The sequence below is a fragment of the Mus caroli genome, unplaced genomic scaffold (genome assembly GCF_978045245.1).
Source record: "Mus caroli unplaced genomic scaffold, Mus_caroli_1 scaffold_1, whole genome shotgun sequence".
Taxonomy (NCBI): domain Eukaryota; kingdom Metazoa; phylum Chordata; class Mammalia; order Rodentia; family Muridae; genus Mus; species Mus caroli.
In genome coordinates this window covers 102,657,113-102,682,006 of record NW_028227256.1, presented here as the reverse complement: position 1 = coordinate 102,682,006, position 24,894 = coordinate 102,657,113, and the positions used below count along the sequence as shown (strand labels likewise).

The following is a 24,894-nucleotide window of genomic DNA, read 5'->3' as shown; positions in this document are numbered from 1 at the left end:
CTGCTATCATGGTAGAAGGCTTCAACGCCAGTATGACCTAGGCATTTTTACTACATGTAAAATGGGTTAGTTGACTTGATGCTAATATTGAATGTGACTTAGCTAGATAAAGGTTCAAATAACATGACAATGTTAAAAATAGCATCTAAGATGATGGGAATAATGAACAAATTATCTACCTGATTATAATCAGAAGTATATTTACACTTTACTAAATCCATGCTTTATATAGAAGGTTCTTTCTGTATTTCTGCAGATAAAAAAATGTTTTTCTCAGGCAGGGAGAGCAAGCTTTGTTCTGAGAAAATACTTCCTGGCAGGACTTACATTCTTAAGCAAGGCAATAAATGCGCTCTTTCCTTCTCAAAAGCATGTTATGTTGTTTAAGATGCATACAATATGAATATTAAACCATAAGAAGCATGCCAGATAAGAAACTACCAAATTGTCATGGAGACTTCTACATGACTAGAGTTAAAAATATGCACAAATGCACAAACATTTTCTATTTCACCCATATGCTTCCCATATAGCTTTCCTTTTTATGGTAATGCAAGCTCTGTTTCAGGCATTTGGGGGAAGAAATGAAGCATGTGATACAAGGGAAGGAAGCAATGTATAAGATCGTTCCATTCTGAATCATGCTAAGAATTATTTAGACAACCTTGTGGAGAATCCCTTCCCAAATGAAGCCTATTGTCTCAGAACGGAGGATAATACTAATTATATACAATATAAACAATTTTAAATATTTTCCACTTTCATATGTGTATGCAGTATGTATGCGTATATGTATGTCTTTGCATGTGTGTGCATGTGTGTGGGTGTTGTGGTGTTAATGTATACGATGTGTGGGCACACATACATGAGTATTGTGGTGTTAATATATATAATGTGTGGGCACACATATATGGGTGTGGGTACACATGAAACTGGCATTTATGTGGATTCTGGGGATCTAAACTGTGTTCTTGCTTGTGCTAAAGTGTTTGAAACACTGAGCCATCTCCCTAGCCATCACCAACTTTTTCATATTTTTTAAAATAATGTGTTGATTTTTTTCTTAAAGATTTATTTATTTATTTTATGTATATAAGTACACTGTAGCTGTTTTCAGACATGCCAGAAGAAGGCATCAGATCCCATTACAGATGGTTGTGAACCATCATGTGGTTGCTGGGAATTGAACTCAGGACCTCTGGAAGAGCAGTCAGTGCTCTTAACCACTGAGCCATCGCTCCAGCCCAATGTGATGATTTCTAATACTAATGAATGACAAATATTTCTGACAAGTAAATTAGAAAGATGGCAATTTTACCTGCTTGCTGTCCACGTTATGGACACAGTTGGTACTGACACGTATTCTGACAGTGGGGCAGGTGAGCTAGCTGCCCTTGCTGGTGAACGGTCAGAAAGGGAGGAACATTTGGACAGGAAAACCTTTTCACCCACATTTCAGGATAGAAATGCTTTTTTCTAAAACGTTTTCTAAAATGGGTAGGCTCAGGGTGTGGCTTTGTTGGAGGAGGAGTGTCACTGGGAGTGAGCTTTGAGGATTCAAAGGCCCACACCATGCCCAGTCTCTCTCTTGGTTTCTTTCTGCCTCCTGTTTGCAGAGGCTTACTTTCAGCTTCTGCTCTAGCACCATGCCTGCCTGCTACCATGATGATCACAGACCAACCCTCTAAAACTGAAAGCAAGCCTCAATTAAACTCTCCCTTATGTAAGATGCCTTGGTCATGGTCTCTCGACAGCAATAGAACAGTGACTAAGGCCCAAGCTGGTACCAGGGACTTGGGTGTTGCTGTGAGGGCCTGACCATGCTGTTTGGTGGATTAGAATGACTTTGGGACTTTGGATTAGAAAGGCGATTGAATGCTGTAAGTGGCGTAGTGGGCCATCCTAGAAGGAACCTGGAAGAGCAGGTCCAGCTTCAAGGTGTCTCAGAGGATAACAATATTAGTGGCTGGGTACAGACTAGTCTTACAATGTTGTGACAAGGAATGTGGCTGCTTTATGCACGTATCCTAAAACTCTGCTGGAGACAAAAGGGAAGACTTTTGGACTAATGTCATTAGCAGTGGAGATTTCAAGACATCCTAGTATTGATTATGTCATGTGGTTATTGATATAGTCACTCTCGTGCAGATCTATAATGAGAAAGAGCAAGCAAGGCAAAAAGAAACACAAAACATACAGTTTGGGGAGAAAAGGAGCACCAGGAAATGTAATGTTGGTGGAGAGACATCCAAAAGAAAGACCATCGGAGCTAGATTCTGAAGCTTGGGAAGCTGTTCTTTTGAGCAGGCCTAAGAAGTCATCTGTTCTACAAAGGGAATTCAATGCAAATACAATTTAAGGAGAGGGTCAGCTTCCAGTCCAGACAGGTCCCTGACCTTGACAGTTCCAGTCAGCCATCTAGTTCTGGATTTAAGGATGCAGGTGTAAAGGGCTTGAGGAACCTCCCTCGGTGCTTAAAAAAAAAAGTCAAGTCCTGTAGCATGGGAGCTCCTGCATGGGGCTCAAAGAGGCCACTGTGTGAAGCTGGGAAGGTGAAGACTGATTTCACTGGAAACCCCAAGATGTTGGAGGTGCCAGAGCCATCAAACATCTGCAGAGGAGAGCTGCATGCAGCATGTTGAACCAGCCCAAAAGAGAGAAGTACTGCAGTCTACAAAGCTGGAAGGAGACGGAGAACCACAGAACTATCAAGCTCTTGCACACCAGACATGGAACTACAGCATTTGGAAGTTGCCCTGCTGGGATTCCATCTTGCTTTGGTCCAACATGCCCCACTGTGCCCTCTCCTTCCCTTTGGAAATGGTAATGGATATTCTGTGCCACTGTGTGTTGGAAGTATGTGACTTGTTTTTGGCTTTGCTTTTACAAGGGGCTACAATAAGAGCCCTTCTTGAGTCTCAGAAGAGACTTCAGGCTTTTAAACAGGTTTGAGACAGAAAGACTACCGGGACTTGGAAGTTGGCCTTAATGCATTTTCATCATGATGTGGTTGCAAATCTTTCGGGGCCAGCGATTGCAATGTTGTGATTTGAATAATAATGGCCTCATAGGCTCATATAATTGAATGTTTGGTTCCCAGTTGGTGAACCATTTATGAAGAATTAGGCCATGCGGCCTTGTTGGAGAAAGTGTGGCCTTGTTGGAGGACCAGTCTCTCTCTCTCTCTCTCTCTCTCTCTCTTCCTGCCTGTAGATCAGAAAGTAAGCTCTCAGCTACTGCTCCATTGCCATGATTCCCACCATGATTGTGGAAACTCTGAAACTATAGCAAACTCCCAGTTAAATGCTTCCTTTTATAAATTGCCTTGGTCACAGTTTCTCCTTATGGCAATGGAATAGTAATTATCATAGAGGGGTTGTAACCAAGATAACCATCATGAGCCCAGAATTAAGCATCACTTAAGAATTAAGTCCTAGTTGTTTAAGGCACAACCCAAAATGTTTCCCTATCATTGGCCTGAGGTAGTAATTCTTAGTTCATTAAGAGTTAGAACTTCTCTAGAATAGATTTAACCATCTTGAGTATCTTTTTTCAAATTGTCTCTACTTGTGGAACTGTTTGAACAGCTATTTATGTTCTGTAAAAAGCTGGTAGCATGTGCTGGAGTTAAGGCTCACCAGGTAAAGGCACTTTTGGCCAAGCCTAGCAGCCAGAGGTTGATTCCCTCTGACTCACACGGTGGAAGGAGAGAACAGATTGTCAAACACTGACTTCTACACAAGAGCCACGATGTATGTGCACACACATTCACACAAGTAAATGAAATGATACCCTGGCATATAATCTAAAATCCCAGGAAAAGTGGCCTCTTCCTTGAAGCCCTGAGAGCACAATGCCTTCTAGGTTGGGGTCAGGTCCCTCTCGTTCCTCAAACATCACCCTCTTTCACACACATTTTAGAGTACGAATTATGGTGCTGTTTGAAAGAGCTAGGAATACATTATTTTTACTGTAAGTACTGTTCATGTAGAAGTAATTATGGAGAGAATGAGATGGCATCAGAAATCAATCTGGCTGCTGCCTCTCTTCAGGCGAGAATTAATCTGGCCTGCTAGCCGGTGATGAGCTAGCTGGCTCTCTGCTAATGTTCCGCATGGCTAAGTATCAGACACGGAAAAGGCAGTGTCAACTTTTCGCAAATTAACACTGTCTGCTGATGACACATAATCCTTTCCTTTCCTCTGTGCCTACATGCTCAGTGCTCAAGGAGTAAAAGCTAGCAACAGATACGCAAAGCTATTTTTGCTCTGATGGGGGCAAGGTTTGGCTTTTGGTTCCATGATTGTCTCTCTTCCTCTCCTACTCCCTCCCTCTCTCTCTCATGCACACTTTTTTTTCTAAGTTCTAAGTTCTCAATACACTGAATGTGTTTGTGTGTTTACAGTGGACCACACTAACTGGGAGGCAGGAACACACACTGTTCTACCAATCAAGAAGGAACCAATATTACCTTGTGGCAAAAACAGTGTGTGTTCATCTGGCTACCTCCATGTTACAAAACACAGCTGCTGGTACCACTTACAGTCCCAACCAACAACGGGGAGAGAAAGGCACCCCTTAAGAGGGTTACCCCACAAGGAGCTTCCTCCCTCCCTCTCTCGCTCGCTCCCTCCCTTCCTTCCTTTCTGAGAGCTTGGAGATTCTGAGAAGCCTTTGAAGAGGTACACATCCATCCATCTATTCATATTGCTTCTTCTAGAGAATGTTTATAGCTTCTGAAGGATTCTCAATAAATTCCCTGCTTCTGACCAGGTTAATAATACCCAGAGTCAAAGGACACCCCACCCTGTCAGTTGCAAAGTCCTCTGTAACTACACAATCTTTTAACAAATGGTGTTCTACCCATGGAAGGAGTTACAGAGACAAAATTTGGAGCTGTGACGAAAGGATGTACCATCTAGAGACTGCCATATCCAGAGATCCATCCCATGATCAGCATCCAAACGCTGACACCATTGCATTCACTAGCAAGATTTTGCTGAAAGGACCCAGATATAGCTGTCTCTTGTGAGACTATGCCGGGGCCTGGCAAACACAGAAGTGGATGCTCACAGTCAGCTAGTGAATGGATCACAGGGCCCCTAATGGAGGTGCTGGAGAAAGTACTGAAGGAGCTGAAGGGATCCGCAACCCTATGGGTGGAACAACATGATGAACTAACCAGTACCCCGGAGCTCTTGACTCTAGCTGCATATGTATCAAAAGATGGCCTAGTCGGCCATCACTGGAAAGAGAGGCCCATTGGACTTGCAAACTTTATATGCCCCAATATAGGGGAATGCCAGGGCCAAAAAAAATGGGAATGGGTGGGTAGGGAAGTCGGGGGGAGGGTATAGGGGACTTTTGGGATAGCATTGGAAATGTAATTGAGGAAAAGATGTAATAAAAAATGTCAAAAAAAAATAAAAAATAAAAAAAAAACAAAAAAAAAAAACAAATGGTGTTCTACCCTCAGGCAGGAAAAAAAAAAAAAAAAAACAAGTCATAATATTATCATTGGTGGGCCGTTTGTGTGCAAGCAATATTGCAGCAATAAATCTCTATAATGATGCAGAATTGTAAATTTTATAAATATACTAAATGTGGTGGTTAAAAGGGGGCTTTTCTTAGAAAGTAACAGCAGATTCGTTCACTGCACTATTAACTTGCTACTCCAACAAATAATGAAAGAACAATTAAACAGTGTTGTGTGTCCTGAGATTTAGAAGCCCAAGGTTCTTTTACCCCATCCCACACCACCCCCCTAAATATGAGGGAACATATGATTCGGCCACTCCTAAAATAACTGTTGACTTTGTATTTCGGGGTTTGGTTCTGTGGTTGGAGAACCACCAGCAAATCTGAACCACAAGAAGCCTGAAGGCAGAGGGATCCACATGCCTGAGGGCAGCCTTCCTAGAGGATGGCATCATTATATTAGTCAGCACCATCCACAGTGCAATGCACAGAGGACCAAAGACCCCTGTAAAGCTCTAAGCAAAAAGCTGGAAACTTGCTCAGTTGGTAGAATGCTTGATTGACATGCACGAAGAAGCCCCAGTAAACAAGGTGTGACGTCTACACCTGTAAGCCATCAGTACTGGAAAGATGGAGTCAAAAGGAGGAGTGGTTCAAAGTCATCCTAGCCTACAAGAGACCCTATGTATAAAGACTCTAAGCAGAGAAAGGAGTTGGGCTGTGTCTCTCATGTGAAACAACTTCTGAACCCTTTCAGACAGCCCGTTCTGCTCAAAAGCGGGAACCCAAGAAAGTTACTCACCAGAGGCAGGTGGCTGGTCACTGGGGGAGCTCCCGGACCCTGAGGCTCCCCTCTCATCAGCCCTGTCCTGGGGCCGTACTCCCGCCTCTGCTGTTTCACTGGGAAAGCCCATGCTGTAGGCACACTGAGGCAATGGTCCACATTTCAGGGACCCTGGAAAGGGTTCATGGTCCTCCCCAGGAGTGTTCCCACTGCCTGTGTAGCCATCTGCTGAGTTGGAGCTGATCACCCAGGGGAGGCAACTGTCACCTTCTATTTCTTTTGTCAGGTGCTTTTCAGGGGACACAGGCATAGAGTCAGTTCTGCTCGGAGGCTCAGTGAAGTCACAGCCCTCAGAATCCACCGTGCTTTCAGTCCCGGTGAAACACTGGCTTAAACTGTCATTCTCTCCCACTTCCAGGGGCTCCTGGAATGGGGGTATAGATTTGCTTCCCTGCTGGATTAGGAACAGTGAACCATTCGAAGGCTGTGAGGACCGGTCTGTGTACTCATCCTCTGTGGGAATCTTCCTTGAGAGGTCTCCTTGCGTCTCAACCTCGCTGACCAGTGTGAACGTCCTAGAATCACTGACTTCTGCCCAGGGCCCACCTGCGGCACACACAGGCCCACAGACTCCAGCACCGTCTTCTGGAACCATCTTCTCCTCCCGAGTCATTAGTAAGATACCTTCACACACTTCTTGCTGACTGGAGGTTGCCGAGTGGGAACCAACACAACGGTCCCCTGGGGACTCCTGGGGATGTGAATTCAAAAGGCAAAGGCCTTAATATCCAGAATTAGTGCAACATGTTCACTTAACAACTGCTGAAAATATGAACTGTTTCCACCCTGGCAAGAGCAGGCGCCCCATCCTCTATGGCTGTGTTTATGCCGTATAAAATGACAGTCTATGAGAGAAGTCTAGAAAGGGGAACAGCCAGAAACGACTGGATCTTTACTGCAAGGTATAGCTCTGTACACCTATGCAAATGAAGGGCCACCCCAAGCAATGCCTGCCCACGACTTCAGGCTATAAGGAAGCAGTGGCAACATGTAACCAAATACTGAGCGTCAGGCAGTTGCTCTGTGACTTAGCTCTGCACATTATATAATCCAGCAAACGGGCAAGCTTTCTGAGAATGAGAGGAGTCAGATGTGATGCTGGGAAGGAAGAGCCAAGCAGGAAAATTGAAAGATGAGAATTACAGAGATCAGTCTAATGTCTGCAGTTGATACATTTTATCCGTAAGAAAACAGATGCAAAGGACAAAGTAGAATAATTGGCATTTTAATATCAAATGCGAAGTGGAAAATAATTGTTACTATTAGGTTTTTGCTGTTTTGCTTTGGAGTTTTGAGACAGGGTCTTATGTGCCTGAGGCTGGCCTTATTAGGGAGTAAAGGGTGACTCTGAACTTCTTTTTTTTTTTTTTTTTTTTTTTTTTTTTTTGGTTTTTCGAGACAGGGTTTCTCTTTATAGCTCTGGCTGTCCTGGAGCTCACTTTGTAGACCAGGCTGGCCTCGAACTCAGAAATCCGCCTGCCTCTGCCTCCCGAGTGCTGGGATTAAAGGCGTGCGCCACCACGCCCGGCGACTCTGAACTTCTTATCCTCCTGTCTCTATCACCCGGACACTTGGATCATAGGTCAGCACCACCATGCCTAGTTTATACAATGCTGGGACTGAACTCAGGTTTTTGTGCCTGCTAGGCAGCACTCTCTTGGCTGACCAACATAAACAGTGCCACCTTTGAGCAACTGCATGTATTCATTTATTTATTTACTTATTTTTTTTTTAATTCTACCACATTTTTTTTAATTAGGTATTTTCCTCGTTTACATTTTCAATGCTATCCCAAAAGTCCCCCATACCCACCCCCCCAATCCCCTACCCATCCACTCCCCCTTTTTGGCCCTGGGGTTCCCCTGTACTGGGGCATATAAAGTTTGCAAGTCCAATGGGCCTCTCTTTGCAGTGATGGCCGACTAGGCCATCTTTTGATACATACGCAGCTAGAGACAAGAGCTCCAGGGTACTGGTTAGTTCATATTGTTGTTCCACCTATAGGGTTGCAGTTCCCTTTAGCTCCTTGGGTAATTTCTCTAGCTCCTCCATTGGGGGCCATGTGATCCATCCAATAGCTGACTGTGATCATCCACTTCTGTGTTTGCTAGGCCCCGGCATAGTCTCACAAGAGACAGCTATATCTGGGTCCTTTCAGCAAAATCTTGCTAGTGTATGCAATGGTGTCAGCGTTTGGAAGCTGATTATGGGATGGATCCCTGCATATGTCAATCACAAGATGGTCCATCCTTTCGTCACAGCTCCAAATTTTGTCTCTGTAACTCCTTCCATGGGTGTTTTGTTACCATTTCTAAGAAGGGGCAAAGTGTCCATTTATTTTAAAGGAGAGAGTAAACAGACATGGACATTCATTTTCTTCTTTTTAAAAAATTTATTTTTATTTTGTGTGTGTGTGTGTGTGTTGCCCAGGATCCCCTTGGGGTGCAGTTACAGGTTGTAACCACCTGTGGTTGTGAGCAGCCAAACCTGACTTCTGAAAACTGAGCTCAGGTCCCCTGGAAGAGCAGTGGAGACTCTTAACTACAGAGTCATCTCTCCAGCCACAGATGGTTTTTATTTGTCTATTTGTTTGATTGGATGGTTTGGTTTGGTTTTTCATTCTAGTAAATTTACTGTTAGACAAAGATTGTGTATTCTTAATGTGCATGTAGATATTTAAGGACAGAGGACTATACTATGTCCATTCACTCTGTAGTGACTCCAGGCTCACTTTGTTCATATAATGAGCAAAGAATGAATCTATGTGATAAAGTGAAAGCTACTGATGAACTTGTGCATTGTTCCAGGACTTTCATTGCTTAGTATTTTTTGGTAATTTTTGAAATTATTTCAGAGTAGAAGATTTATTAAATAACTACAGAGTAAAGAAATGTCATAAATGGTTCCTCCGGGGAATCTGTATTAGGTGATCAAGGTCAGGTCTAAAAATACACACGTGGAGATCACCAAATTGGAATGAAGACTACTGTATGGCTCAGGGGTAGCATGGGGCTCAGCGGAGGGGTGGGCATGGGGTATAATGAGGACATTAGGCTCTGACTTACTCAGCAGGGATCAGTTCTGGGCTGGAGGTTTAACTGCCTGGTAAGCAGTGTGTTCCATAGTTGGCTAGTTACAGCGCTAGAGCCTGTGGCAGGACTTAAAGGAGGCATTAAACACTTTTACCTTATTTCCACTTAGACTACTGCAAGCATCATTGACCCAATTCCACAAATTAGCTGAAAGAAAAAAAGAAGAGAGCTTCATGTTATAATTTTCTACTCATTTTTAATGTAATTATTTTTATATATCTAACTTGTACAGCATGATGTTATAGGATAAATTTGAGGGCAAAGTCGTTACCATAATAAAATAGATTAAGTTATCTATTGTGTCAGAAGGAGATTTTTATGTGGCAGGAAGAATTGACTAAATTAGCAGTTCTTATCCAGTACAATATCCTTCGCTGAGCGTGTTTATCTTATACACCTGCTACTACAGTCTCTGACCTACATCTCCTCATTTCCTTCTTCCTGCCCCTGGTCACCATTGTGTCATTCTCTGCCTCTGTGTGTTTGACTTTCTCTCATTATATAAACATACCCACTGCAAGTGTTACGGCCCAGTAGCAGCATCCCTGGGTATTTGGTTATAATGTACCCAGGGCTGGGGGAGGGGGTGAAGCTCAGGGCAGAAAGCTTGTCCAGCACAAAGCTCTGGTTCCAGCCTCAGCATGGGGCCACAAAAGGAACCAGTACACGGCTCAGTGACAGAATTCTTGCTCAACAAGCAAAGACATGGGTTCAAACTCCGGCACAGGATTGCAAATCAACCAATCAATTAAAAAGTCAACTGAATTAAACACTCTGAAGGCATCTTACTTCTTAACAAAAACAGAACTTGCTGATCTCTACTGAGAAAAAGACTATCAAAGTTAGTTTTTGTCAACTTGACAAAAACCTAGACACTGAGGAAAAGGGACCCTCTGTTGGAGGAATTGCCCCCATCAACATGGCCTGTGGACTGTCTGTAGAGCATTTTCTTGATTGCTGACTGATGTAGGCGGGAGGGCCCAGCCTACTGTGAGCAATACCATCCCTGGGCAGGAGTTTCTAGGCTGTATAAGAAAGGTAGCTGAGGGGCTGGAGAGATGGCTCCATGGTTAAGAACACTGGCTGTTCTTCCAGACAACCTGGGATCAATTCCCAGCCCCTACATGGAGGCTTACAACCATCTTTAACATCCGAGGCCTTCTTCTGACTTCTGAGAGCAGCAGGCACACATGTGGTGCAGACTTACATGCAGACCAAACACCCATTCACATCAAATACATTTTAAAAGATTTTAAAAAGGAAGATAGCCGAGTGAATCACAGGAAACAAGCCAGTAAGCAGCACTCCCCCATTGCCTCTGCTTCTGTTTCTGCCTCTAGGTTCCTGCCTCGAGTTCCTGCTCTGACTTCTGAACTATAAAGTGTAAGATGGAAAGACAAATACAAACGAACAAATACCTTTGCATTCGAAGTTATTTTTAGTCATAGTGTTTACCATAGCAATAGAAACCAAACTAGGATAGTTACTAGGAATCCACCAGATACCAACGATACAACTGGGTCACAATGCTGGTAGACTACAGACATTCCTGCTCCATTCACAATTTACTGTGCATATGAGGAAGCAAGATAACCAAGGCAGGAGGACAAAGCAGGTGCTTCTGGCACAGTGTGATGCGAAGATGAAGTTTTATCTCATCCCTTAGGAAAATCCAAGGCTTCCATCACTATTAAGACCCAAGTCAGGAGCTGCAAGTTATGCTTCTGTTTTTGCTTTTATGTATCTATGTGGTATGCATGCATGTATGTGTGCTGTGCATGCATATGCTTGTTCACATGTGTGTCTATTCGTCTGTGTGTATATGTGTGCACGTGCGGATAAATGTGTATGTTTGACACTGGGTATCTTTATGAATCATTCTCCACCTTATACATTATAACGTGGTTGTTTTACTTAAACCCAAGGCTCACTAGTACAGATAATCTAGCTAGCCAGATTGCTCAAGGGATGGATGCCCTTTCAATCTCCCCAGCCGCGTGTGCTAGGATTACAGGGAAGCACGACTTCCCAGAACAGCCTGGGAATGATTGATTCCTGTTAGGTTACACTGGACAAAGTGTGGACTTGACCTTTCCTTCAGGCTTCATCCACCGGTTCATTGTCTGACCGTTTGGATTATAAACACTTGGCTTCCATGGACTCCCACCTTCTCCCCTTCCCCATATCTTGTCTTCTCCTACTCCTCTGACACTCGCCTGCATATACACATATGTGCTCATACACATACACACACACACACACACACACACACACACACACACACACCATCTCTTTTTTCTCCCCACCCCCATCACTCAGTGCTGAGGATCAAACCCAGGGTCTTCCTTATGCTAGGCAAGCCCTTTACTACTGGGCTGTAGCCCTGACCCTTGAACTTTTAGTTTTAAACACAGGATCTCAGTACCAAGATTGCAAGTATCTGGCTCAACACGTGCTTCACTGTTGCACCTGATATTTGCACCCCCAAACCTACTTAAAGCCGGAAAGAGGGTACCGACTCCACGAAATTGTCCTTTGACTTACAGATGTGTGTCATGCACATGTGCCCATGCACACATCATGGACACACAATGTAAAAAATAAATAAATTATTATGATATATCTGAAAAAAAACTGGCAGAGCTTTATTAAAAACCATGTGTTTTAGCAATGCCATCTAAAGGTCAGACAAGATGTGATGTTTAAAAACATGATCAAACCTTTTGTAGATATCACCCCCACATGGAGTAACATTGGGTTTTCTACTTTACATTAAGCCTCTAAATTCTAAAAATATAAAGTCATCTATCATCATAATTTTAGATTCATACTTCAAAATAGTATCCCAATCAAAACTTCCCCCACCCATCCATTTATCTGAGCATGTGTCTCTGTTTAAATGGGTACATTTCCAAGGGGATGTATTACAGAATTAACTACAGTCCTTGTGTTTGGAATGCTGCACAGAGACACAAAGTGGCTCCCAGCAGTGACCCATGAGCAGTTTCAGAAAGGCTGAGTATTGTCTACTTATAGACACAGTGTTGCCCTTCAGTTGTGGTCACTATTATTGCCACTAGAAAACAAAGAATCAGACACAAAAGTGCAAATATACTTCACTTGCTGAACCTGAATTTGATCCCCAAAACTCATTTAAAGGTGGAAGGAGTGGATCAGCTCCAGAAAATTGTCCTCTGACCGCCATGTATGCATTGCGGCATATATGCACATATCATGAATACACACAATAAGTAACATTTATATTCACTTATTTTATGTGATTGGTGTTTTGCCTGCATGCATGTCTGTATGAGAGTGCCAGGTCCTCTGGAACTGGAATTAAGACCATTGTCAGATATGAGGTGGGTGCTTGGAATTGAACTAGGGTCCTCTGGAAGAGCAGCCAATGCTGTTAACCAGTGAGCTACTACCCCATAATCAAAAAGCAGATTCTGTGACAGTCAGGGATAATCTACTCATGTCCTAAAGTGTCCCCTGGAAAAGCATCATACTCTTCATGGCCACTTTTCAGATACTGCCATGGACACAATACCTGTCAGCGCTTTTCCTCCCTTCCTGTAGTAAACACCGAAGATGATGGCAGCCACTATTACCACGGAAATGAAGAGGAGCAGAACTATGAGACTGGGCAGGTAAGCCTGGGCCTCTGTGGTGGAAGAAAACACGGTATTAAAGATTATTCATTTTCACAAATTAAAAGATAAAGCCCTGTAAATACAGCCCAAGAATCAAGGCTGTGGGTGTGTAGGCAAACAGCAATGGAGAGCTCCCACCCTAATTGCAGAGAGTTTCCAGATGTTAGAGGATGGACTCCACCCTGCTCAGGTGCCTCCCCTCTGGGCAAGATGAGCCCAGGCCCATGGTCTTATCTCTACCTTAGAATAAGTTCAATGCCATCCACCATGCTATCATGGTCCTCTGAGTTGGTTTGTCATTAAACACCCTGATTTCTGTGTTCACAGCCTGTTATTATTGTTCTGTAGCCTGGTTCTTTTGCCACATTAGAAAGATCTTTCCCAGTCTGCTCTTTTCTGAGATGCAGCCCATCCCCTACACTGATCCACTCGCCTAAAGCAACCAGACAGAAGCCTATTTAATCTAATTTAGATTAGCTTAATCTACAAACACTCACAGATAAGACTCTGGCTTGAACTAAACCTCTCCATAGACACCCTCACTATGACTATCACTCTCTACCATGCCTGGGCAATGGCATTGACATTTATGTTTATAGCTTACCCCTAGCTCAGTGTAAAAATATATTTATAAGTTTATATAGATTTATAAGTTCATATATTTACACATAATAAATATATTTATATATAAAATAAATATATACATTTATATATGCTTATAGCTTACCCCTAACTCAGTGTAAATACAGATATAGATGATATAGATAGAGATATTGATTATATAAATATAGATATAATCAAGTAACCCAGCATGTGAAAGGCATTGGATCAAATCTACAGCAGACAAAACAAAAAGAAGAAGGGGATGGAGAAAGAGGAGGATGAAGAGGAAGAAGAGAGGAGGAAGAGGGGGATGAGGAAAAGAAGAAAAGAAAGAGAAAGAAAGTCAGAGAGAGGAAGGAAGGAAGGACAGAAAGAAGAAAGGAAGGGAGGGAGGGAGGGAGGAAGGAAGGAGGGAGGGAGGGAGGGAGGGAGGGAGGGAGGGAGGGAGGGAGGGAGGGAGGGAAGAAGGGGAAATAATGGGAAGGGAAGCTGGAGAGAGAGCTCGGCAATTAAAAGCGCTGGCTGCTCTTCCAAAGGACCTGCGTTTGATTCCCACCTCCCAAGTGGTAGTTGCCAGCTGTCTGCCACTCCAGTGCCAGAGGACCCTACGCCCTCTTCTAGCCTCCTTGAGCAATGCACATAGGCAGTGCACAAACTCAGGTGCATTCAACATATCCATACACATAAAATAAAAAAGAATAAACCTTTAAAACAATAAAATAAGATACCGATGAAAAAATGAAAATAATACCAAGATGATAGTGGATGGAAGAAGTAGGAAAGCACAAATAAGTCCCTGCAGATACAGTGTGTCATTCTAGAGAGGTGGCCTTGGGCCAGTACCACCCCACGGGCTCTGCTGCTCCTACCCTTGGGTGGTCTCCTCAGTGTCATGGAAGAGCTGCAGACCACATCTGATTCCGTTGTCCCTTGGTGTGCTTCTAGCTTTCCAAGGAGGGTGCAGCTGTGAGAAAAAAAAAGCAAGCAATGGCTGTGGTCTGATGCTTCTAATTTAAAAACCAAACAAAGGAAATGAGCTAGAGTCCCAGCTCCTTCAGGAAGGGAAGACATTTCTTTCCAGATGTTTGACTCCCCATCTTCGCCACGGGAGCAGAAGCCCTTAGAAGCTCATGGGTGGAGCGATTGGAGAATATTCTAAGAACTACTGAGAACATAGTGGGCAAGCTTGAGGGACTTCAGTAAGGAGGCTTCCAAATGCTGAGAGTTTTGGTGCATACACTTCTGAATATAAAAAAAAAAAAAAATACAGACTTCTCGGCATGAAGCTTGAATAAAACGCATCGGGAATCAACATTTAACAAGAGCTTCCCGAGCTAAGTGTGGTGGTGTACACCTGCATCCTGACAGTGAGCCCCAGTCTGAAAGCAGGGAAAGATGCAAAGAGGAGAAGCAGAAGCAACAGCAGCAGCCTGTGGAATGGGTAACGTGAGCTTTGAAACCATCAAGAATAGGTGTGCAACTCAAGACTCCTTGCACTTATCACTAGCATTAAACAATGGGATGCAAAGAAGAGCCTGGGAATCTATTCCACGTAAGTTGTGGGGGGTGCTGCGTGTGTATACACACTGTACACCCCTAACCCCAAATCCGATAGTCAGAATGTGGAACTCCTGGAACACCGACAGGAAATCACAATAGGAAACCTGACACCATGACGTTTTATTTCACTTGTAAAAGTAATTTAGACCGTGGGTATGAGCCATGAGAGACAAAGCAACTGGGTTGAGACCTGGCATCTATCCCTACACCCCACAAGTTCTCAGTACACATCAAAACATGCCAGGACCTGAAAAAAGTCTGAAGTCGTTCCAAGCAAGCAAGTGGGTAAGGGATGCACAGTCTGCGTTCCACACATCGCTACGAGATTTATCCCTGCAGAAAACCCAGAACCGCTTACACGGCTGTCAATAGGAGCTTGGGAAGTAAGTCAGGTCTGGTGCAATTCCACAGTGAGACCATGGCAGATCTAGAAGTCACAGAGACTCCCAACTGATTGTAGAAAGAAAATCAGGTAAGCTAGCAGTATGTGCCAGACCCTGGGCTCAGCCTCAGCAACAAAAATAATAAATAAGCCGGAAGTTAAAATATTGATAAATATGAAGTATCAAGATGATCATAGATGGGATAAAATAAAAGGCCCAGATGAACCTCTGTTATTCAGCATGAAAAGAGATTCAGGACTATGCAAGAGAACCAAGGTGTTTTCAGTGTACACACACTTCTATAGACCAGAAGACAACGATGCCAGGCTCGGTCCCTACTGTGGCATGGACAGAAACTAACCACTGAACCAAGTCGACAAGAAGCTAACACACTGAACCTGCCTTCCATTCAGAGCTGCTGAGGCTGACTGGTGTTAACTTTCCTTCTAAGCTCCACCCAACAGTTACCTGGCAACAGCCAGGTAGGCCGGGCTTGCTATAAAATAGGTGTTTGACCCCTCTTACCTCTCTCTGCCCCTTTTGACTCTCTTCTCTCCCTGACCCCACCCCTTTCTCCTCCCCCCCACCCCTCCCGCCTCTCTCCACGTGTTCGTGAATCTCTCTCTCCCTCTCTCTCTCTCTCTCTCTCTCTCTCTCTCTCTCTCTCTCTCTCTCTCTCTCTCTCTCTCTCTTTCTCCTCCCTTCTCAACTCCCTTCCCCCTGCCCCCAAATAAACTCTATTCTATACTATACCTGTTGTATGGCTGGTACCTGAGGGGGAAGGGGTGCCTTATCATGGGACCACCAAGACACTCCTTCCATCTCACCACACCACGCTCTACAAAACATATCCTGGGTCCTTTTTAGAAAACACAACTGGTCCTTGGGCTTCTGCATAGTCACTTACTTGGTCCAAGGTTTGCATTTGTCTGTGGACGAAAAGACATCTGAGAAGAAGCCCAGGAGGCAGGGTGTGCACACCGTATCCTTGTTGAGCTGCACTGTCAACAAACAAACAAACAAAACCAGATAAAAAGCAAGGGGACACTTAGAGATCGGCCAAGATGGTTTCATGTCCCTGGAGCACCCACCGCCCCCCATGTCTCCCATCTGTCTGGCCAGCTGTATCTCCTGCCTTCAGCTCCTCCAGGCTTGGGTGGAGGAAGCCTTACAGAGGAAGCCTTACAGAGGAAGCCTTACAGAGGAAGCCTTACAGAGTTTTGCTCAGAAACTGGCTTCTGTCATGTCAGGACACTGAGACTAATGTCCAGCTAAGGCCAGCTCTGCTTTCAACCTGTTTCCCATTTGGCCTTACATAGCTGGAATTTGCTGTCTGTCTATCTCCAGCCTTCATGGCTGCACCAGTTTTCACCAGCAGGCAATTGTGATGCCATCACATTCTTTAAGGGAAAGCTGTTCTTCCAAATCCAAGGTATGTAGTTACTCTAAAGTCAAGGGGTAGGGAGTGGTTTTTGAAACATTTAGTCCCAAGCATGTTGGATATGGGCTGTAAGACACTATTCACTACAAAAGTTATTATTTCAAAACCCAGGACAATTCAGAAATGCCCGAGTCAACAGTAAACTACGTAAATAAATGGTGGCACATTGCCACAGTGACATGATCAGCTTCACTTCACCAGGTTAAGGAGTGCAGCTTACCAACAACACCTTTTCCCCCTAAAAACAAACAAAACAAGACCAACCTTGTAAGTCTGTTCCTCTTGTACAAGGATTGGTGTCAAGTTTTTCTACCAAGGGCCTACATAGCTACCTATGGCCTCTGCTGTAATTGCTCATAGCACAGAAGTAATTACAGACAATACGTGAAGGAGGTGGACTGAGCTGCATCCCAAGCAAACACGGACTCGAGTGATGAGAAAGTGTGCACCTTGCCTTCATCCACAGTCCTCAGAGTAGACGCTGGCCCTGACCGGAGAGCTTCATTCACTCTCATGTTCCTCCTAAGCTAACTTAGCACCTAAGCAATGCCTCAGGCTTTCTGGGTCTCCTGTCTTTACTGTATCTGGCCCACGAGGCCTTGCACAAGCAAACAATACTGACTACAACACGAAACCAACATCAGGCCATTGGCTGGTGCCAAACCCACAAATGACTTTGGAAATTAGTAGCATTTCTAGGACTTATTTTTCACAAATACAAACCTAAAATAATATTAAAATTCTTGGTACATGTCTGATAGGAGGTATATGTTTGATTTTTGTAATTTGGCTCAGTAAATAAGATACATCGCCACGCTGATATGGCAGTGTGACCGACTTTCAACAATTGTAACAATGACAGGACCATCTACCAACTAATATTAATTGAGACAACATTTTTAAAGATGAACACAGGGGCTAGAGTTTGGGTCCCAGCACCCACATCAGTCTGCACACAACAGCCTGTAATGTCCAATGGATCCAAGCCCTCTGGTTTCTTCAGACACTGGCATTCACGCTGCATGTACACAGTTTTACAACCAGGCTTCTCACACTAACAGGAGAAGTCCCACTTCTATTTGCTCCAAATCCTGCTGTGGACCCAAGTCTTGGCTGTACTAAACTGAGCCAGGAGTTGAAATACTGGAGACCATAAAACTGCACTCACAGCAGCCTGGTCCTGTTTCTCTTTCCCTACTGGCCCAGAGCAGAAGTGTGGTCAAAGAATGGTATTGGGACCAGGTCAGCTGTTTTGAATTCAAATACACTGCAAGTTGGGGCATGAGCGATTGATTCTTCTGGGGGTAGAGAGTCTCTTGTAGCCCAGGATGACCTCAAACTCACTGTGTAATTAAGGATGGCCCTGAACTTCTGTCCTCCTGCCTTAATGCCGGAGTGCTAGGATTACAGGTATGTGCAACCAGGTTTTTATTCGGAACTTGGGATCAATCCAGGGCTTTGTGCACAGAGTTGGTGAGCCTTCTACCAACTGAGCTTACATTCCCCAGCCTCAGGAGTGAAATTTTATTCACCTACAGTCAAAAGCATAGGCTTTAAGACTGAGAACTGTTAGGTCTCAAACCATGGCCAAAGGCTCACTGAGGTGCCTATTAACATATGAAAGCTGATGCTGGTGGTCAGCAGGTTTTCCCAGCATCGTCCCTGTTACAGGGTCCACCTGGCTGGTGTAACCTGCTGCCCCACTGACTCCTCCAGCCCAGGGGCTGAGCTGATCTTCCCAGGACTGCTCTTCCCCATACAATGCAGCCATTTTGGTTACACTGCTCCTTTTCACCCTTTAAATCCTGACTTCTTCCTGGTCTCCTGGCTCTCATCTGTTCTCTCTCCGCCACCCCCCCAACTCTCACCACATGGCCCAGCTCCCCCCACCTCCCATCATGCTCACTCTGGACTCTCCCAGATGTGTCTGCCTCTGGCTACGCTCTCCTATTTATCTCCAATAAACCTTCTCCGTCAGACCTAGGAGCCGCCATGCCCTTTTTATTCCTTTTTGCCCTGCAAGAACATCTTCCAGAAATCATAATGTTCACGAAACCTAGTTCACAAAGGTGGGAAGTCCATGGCCAGGCCAAGGGTTTTGTCTTTTCTAAAAGCAGAATTTGAAGGGAGAGCGTCAATATGGTAGGGAGGTCCGTCTTTGCGAATTAAAAGCTCAAGTTGACTTTCCGAGAGAGCATGTGCAGATGAGTCAGGGCTGATGCAGAGGCCTGCCGTGCGAGCTGGATACTTTCTTCCATGTGCACTCAAATGATTAATATTTTAATTTTCCCAGCCCTTGTCCAAGCACGCTGGCTTTAAAATCGTGTCTTTAAGTGAAAGACTGGCAGGCATAAGCAGCCATTTGTTATGCTCTGAAAACCTGCTTTGTAGCACTTCTTAGAAGCTGGGACAGTGACTGACTCTCAGAAGCACTGTGGTAAGTTGAAAGGATTTCTGCTTCTGTGCTTTCCACAGAGCTGAAGGACACAATGGGGTTCTCAGATGGCAGAGCATTAAAAATAGACCGGACTTCACGTCACTAGTGAGCAAGGATGTAGCCCTCGGAAGGTGCTAGGGGAACTGTAAGTGAGTCTCAGCAGCTTCATAAACAACCCAGAAGCTGGAAGTGCGAATGGACTCTGTGCTAATGCATCGCAGTGGTGAGACACAGCCCCAGTTCAAACACGGGGCAAGCCTACTCCCAAAGTTCAAGAGGTGTGAACTTTTACAACTTTATAAAGAGTTTAAAAAGCATATAATGAGAATGGTAGCAGCTTTATCTAGGAGTGAAAATTAAAACACTAATTTTTACCCTGTGAACCCAAGTCAATTCAATTAAAAAAAAAAAAAAAACAAAAACAAAAAACCAAACCAACCATTTCAAATTAGTGCTTATACTTTATGTGAAGGAATACGAAGAGCTGGGATTAGCTTTGACTGTGGACTTTTGGTTCTCGTGCTTGGGAAGCACTTTACAGCAGAAATATCTCCCAGCCCTTCTTGCCTGCTTTCAAAGTGTCATTGCGGCGATAGTTCCCCAACAGCTAAGTCTTTAGGAGCTCTTTAAATGTGAAATTTTATAAATTTGAAAATAATATTTGTAGATGTCAATTTACAGTGTGTCCAGAGGTGCGCACCCTCTTCTAAGAGGCTGTGTGCTTTGTCATACCTTGGCAGATTCCTGCACTAAACAATTTAACACTAAGTCAGTACCCTCAGGTTTCACATATTGAGACCCATAGCCACAAAAGGGACAGAGGGGTGAGGGAATTTGGGACGACTGCCCATGGGCTGTTCCAAACTAGACTAAACTTATGGTTCAGCTGTGGTTCCTTCGAGCCAGCTGCTTGACACAGCTATGACAAATCCCAGGAAGCCCCCTGGACAGAGGTTAAAAGCAGGGCTCACTATGAGAGCTCACATCTGCAACCGTGGAGCCATACAGAGATGTCGGGTGCCACACACACACACACAAGTAACCGAGCAGCCGTACAGGGATGCTGAGCTCCGAAGCCGGGTGCACACTCCGTGTTCCTGCGGCAGCACTCGCAGTCTGAGTTCCAGTGGTAGCCCGCTGTGCAGGCACAGCGACGTGGGGCCGTGTGGTTGCCAGGATCCACCGCCACCAGGGCCTTGCCTGCAGGAAACAAGAGATGATTAGCGTCCAGCGAGGGATAGGAGACACAGATGCACTATTCACCTGGTGCACTGTCCCCCTCCCAGTTCCAAACAGCCCACTAGCCAGCTGCATCTGGCCGCGAACAGGATGACTCACAGGTTTGAGGAACTCCAGAGTTCCTTCCCATACTTCCTTATTGGTAGGAAACGGTCCAACAGACCCTTTTCTTCCTAATAATTGGGAGTTGTGTAGACTATCTAACAGTTTCGTGTTAGGTTTAATTATTTGGGGGAAATGCACAGCAGTGCACAGCTTCTTGGTTTTGTTTTCTTTTCTTTCTTTTTTTTTGTAAATTTAGAAGTCACACCAACTGTTAAGCCAAGTTTAGCTAGACAGAAGGGCTTTTTTGGAGATGTGAACTCATCCCGGGGTCCTGAAGGCTCTGGGGTCCTCAGGCAAGTGGACAAAGCAGAAGCAGGCAGCAGGTCACACGTGGGCAGCCATCTGTCCCGTGGGCCAGGGTTACACACTGTGTCTTCCCAATAGATGCAAAGTGCTTGCCTTCTTTCTTTAATCTTCCAGAATCTTCTCTCAGGTTTCCAGAATATGGGCATAGGGGAATTTAACTAGATTGTAAGCCAAGTGTCCAACAGTCGAAAATCATTCTTGTTACTCAGATTCACACGAATTTCCTTCCAGTGTAGTACTGGGGACTGAAACTACAACCTCATGCATTCCACCACTTGGCTAGGTCCCCAACCTAAATGAGGGTCCTTGCTTCTGTCTATCCAATGTCACTTTTCTCAGTTTTGCTTTTATTGGACGATGTCCTATTTTAAATGGCCCCATGTGCAGTGGTGTCTTGTGTCTACATACAAGAAGGCAGTGATACGCCCTGCCCAGAAAACATGTGTGGTATAAAGTTTTGTGTAAGTTTGAGTTGTGTGCCTACTCAACAAACATCTAGTAAACAGTAACACACATAGGACAAGGGATTTGCGCCGGTGGGTGATGTCCCTCTGGCCAGGGGCTTGTTGAAATCCAGGCCTGAATTCTCTTAGTGTCTCTTAGTGTCTTAGTAAGTGGTTCAGGACTCACTAATTCAATGGTTGTGCTGACTTCACAGAATACAGCTACTGTGAATAAGGAAACTCAATTTACAGGCATGCACACACATGAAGTTATAACATTATTTAAAATCACCCAGGTGGCTGTAGTGGTTATGAGCCCATTCTGCTCCCAGAATCTACATTCCATTCTCAGTAGCTATTTGCTATTGTATCAAGTGCCCAATCCGTGCAGCCCAAAACATGTGTATAGCACATGCCGGAACACAGGAATATGCCACTTTTCTGAAAAATCCTAGCAGGATTCTGTATGAGCATAAGGGATCGAGGGTGGCAATGTTTTAAGAACAATGTACTGTGTTCGGTGTTCCATGTTCAGTGTTCGGCTTCAGTACTGGCAGGAGACAGGATGAATCCTTATTTCCGACAGACAGCAGTGAGTCAAGGTCACCAGAGGAAATATAAAGGGCTGATCAGATGCTGGTGTCCAATGGGGTTTCTGAAGCACTTTCTCCAGCCTAGAGTCTGCCAGCCGTCCCAGACACATTAGAGGGATGGTGGTGTTCAAGACTGCTGACTTCCTGGTTGTCAGAACTAATGACAACTCAGGACAGAAAACTCATGGGGGTCCATAAAGGTGCCTGTGGTAGTGTTAGAAGACCCGGGCTCACCTCCGAGTGTTTTGATAATGTGACCATCAGTAAAATTAGTGTCTACGAACGGAAAGCACCTCAGACACAAGCACATTCACAAGTGCATCACGTCAATGCAAACACTTGCAATTGGGTAACCCGGCCAGGATTTTGAAAGTTACAAGGACTTGGTGTGCCTTTCTGCGTGTGCTATGCTTCACAGAGACAAAGAACTGACGGACAGAAGAGTTTCTATGACGCATTTGGCTAATAAACAGAGAATGAAGACAGAATCAAACACCTAATGAAGGCTGATCTAGTCAGGCATGGAGGCACACAACTGCAAACCTAGCCTTTGCAAGGCAGAGGCTGAGCCTGAGGCAGGGAGACAGAGGCCAGAATACATCAGAAGTCACTATTTCTAGCATAAACCAAGAGTTATGGATGTAGCTTGGTAGGAGAGTGTGCCTGGCATGTGCAGACCTTGGGGTTGCTCCCTGACACTGAGGATAAAGACCCAACCCATGCTTATCATAGCTAATATTACAAAAATAAATTCCCAATATTATCCTGAAGGACTACACTATAGATGAAGGGGTTTTACCAGACCCTAGCCAAAATAAACCAGAGTTGTAGCAACCTTCTAGATTTAATGTAAAATATACTAGAAATACTAGAGAAAAATATGATAGATGACACCAGGAGATCAACCAGCAGAAGCTCTGCTAGAGGAACATGGTGATGGTTTAGTATTCAGAATAGAAAAACAGGAGAGAAAATAAAACAGAGACTTCTTAGACGACCCATGAGACAGGCTTTGATCCTTATTTCTAAACATGAGCGATGGTTTTTGGTTTTTTTTTTTTAATGGAGCTGAGTGTGGAGATGCATTCCAATAATTTCAGCCCTGTCAAGCTGAGACTGGGTTAGTTCTGCGAGTTTGAGATCAACCTGGGCTATGTAGTGAGTTCAAGGCCAACCTGAGCTACAGAGTGAGATCCTGCCTCAAAACTTTTTTGTTATCAGCTCCCCTCCCCAGAGGTATGGTAGCCTTCTGAGGCAACGAACTATAACAATAGAACATATGCTGTTGAGGGGAAGGGTTGCCCGCCAGAAGATCAGTCTGCAGCCTGTCTCTCATGGGTTAACACTGGAGAAGTCACTCAATCTCAGGCCTCCATGTTTGCATCTTTAAAATGGGACAGTATACTTGGGGAAGATGAAGTGAAACCAACACCCAACTCTGTGGAGCCATTTTGTCAATGGTAAGATGTGGTCACAATTAAAGGTCAATGAAAACATGGAAATTTTAACCTGGGGAACTGGGGATATAAAACATGAGGAGAACCACTCAAAGGAAAAGCAGTGGGCATATTTAACAAGATCCTGTGGAACAGATTTAAGGGACAGAGGACAGAGAGTGCCTCTTCACGCTCCGCCGTGACTTGTCAGTGTGACACACCCACCTGCATCACAGACTTTATGCAGCAAGCATTTATCTTCTTCATTCCAGGTGTCCAAGTACTCATCTGGGCCACAGGGCAGACACACACTGTCAGAGGTCGGAGTGCACTTAGAGGACAGGTACTTTCCTTAAATTGAGAAGCCAACATACCAATCAGAAACAAAACAATGTGCCAATCAAAATAACAAGATGCTAAGTGTGTGTGAGAACCTGGATTAAATCCCCTGCAACAAAGAAATGAACACCAACCTATAGATTTGACTCACAGGACCATTCATCCAGGAAGCCCTCTAAGACAGGCTGATACTGGGAAGAGGGCACTCCACACAGTGAACATAGTACCTGAGGCTCCTCAGCCTCTGTTGGCTGAAATAATCAGCCCCTAGGTTTGCTGTACCTAATGTTACTTCTAATGGATTTGTGTTACGACAGTAGTCTCTTAGTTTGTCTAAATAAACAGTCGAGTATCCCCAAACTTCTGACTGAGAGGAAGAACTCTACAGTCAATCTGTGCTCTGCAGAACTTGATCAGTTCTTTGAACTGGACCAAGAGAAGAGGACTACCTTAGGGAATTGGTCTTTCCCCTCCCCTCTTCAAAGTCTCTCCTCTGTCTTCTCCTTTTTTTTTTTTAAGATTTATTTATTTATTATATGTAAGTACACTGTAGCTGTCTTCAGACACTCCAGAAGAGGGCATCAGATTTCATTACGGATGGTTGTGAGCCACCATGTGGTTGCTGGAATTTGAACTCAGAAGAGCAGTCGGCGCTCTTAACCACTGAGCCATCTCACCAGAGGACCTCGCAAGCTGGACTCCACAGAGGCATACGAACACTGAGCCACACTTGGGGAAGGTGGCGTCCAGCCCCCTTGTGCTCTTTGGCTGGTATGCGGGAGGTCTGTCAAGGGTTAAGCAATTCCAGTTTGTTTATTCCAAAGTAAGACTTTTGTGCACACGACTTCAAGTGTCAGTAGCACTTTATGTTTTACTAAGACGAAACTTTAGGAAACCTTGCCTTCTCAGGACTAACTGAGGACCAGTTTCTGAAACTGG

At 44.5% G+C, this 24,894-nt stretch overlaps 1 protein-coding gene across 2 annotated transcripts in view; it reads right to left on the bottom strand.

Annotated features, from left to right (window-relative positions):
• The window catches only part of Tnfrsf11a (TNF receptor superfamily member 11a), a 57,538-nt gene that overhangs the window by 4,986 nt on the left and 27,658 nt on the right, over positions 1-24,894 (bottom strand). The window contains exons 3-9 of one of the 2 annotated variants that reach the window (XM_029484257.2): positions 23,842-23,967; positions 20,551-20,694; positions 16,524-16,612; positions 14,543-14,637; positions 12,968-13,081; positions 9,509-9,561; positions 6,281-7,013 (exon numbers count right to left, since the gene is read on the bottom strand). In XM_029484257.2, the coding sequence (XP_029340117.1) occupies positions 6,281-7,013; positions 9,509-9,561; positions 12,968-13,081; positions 14,543-14,637; positions 16,524-16,612; positions 20,551-20,694; positions 23,842-23,967 (1,354 nt within the window). Of the gene's footprint in view, positions 1-6,280; positions 7,014-9,508; positions 9,562-12,967; positions 13,082-14,542; positions 14,638-16,523; positions 16,618-20,550; positions 20,695-23,841; positions 23,968-24,894 lie in introns of both variants that reach the window. The other variant, XM_021174134.3, reaches the window with a different exon arrangement.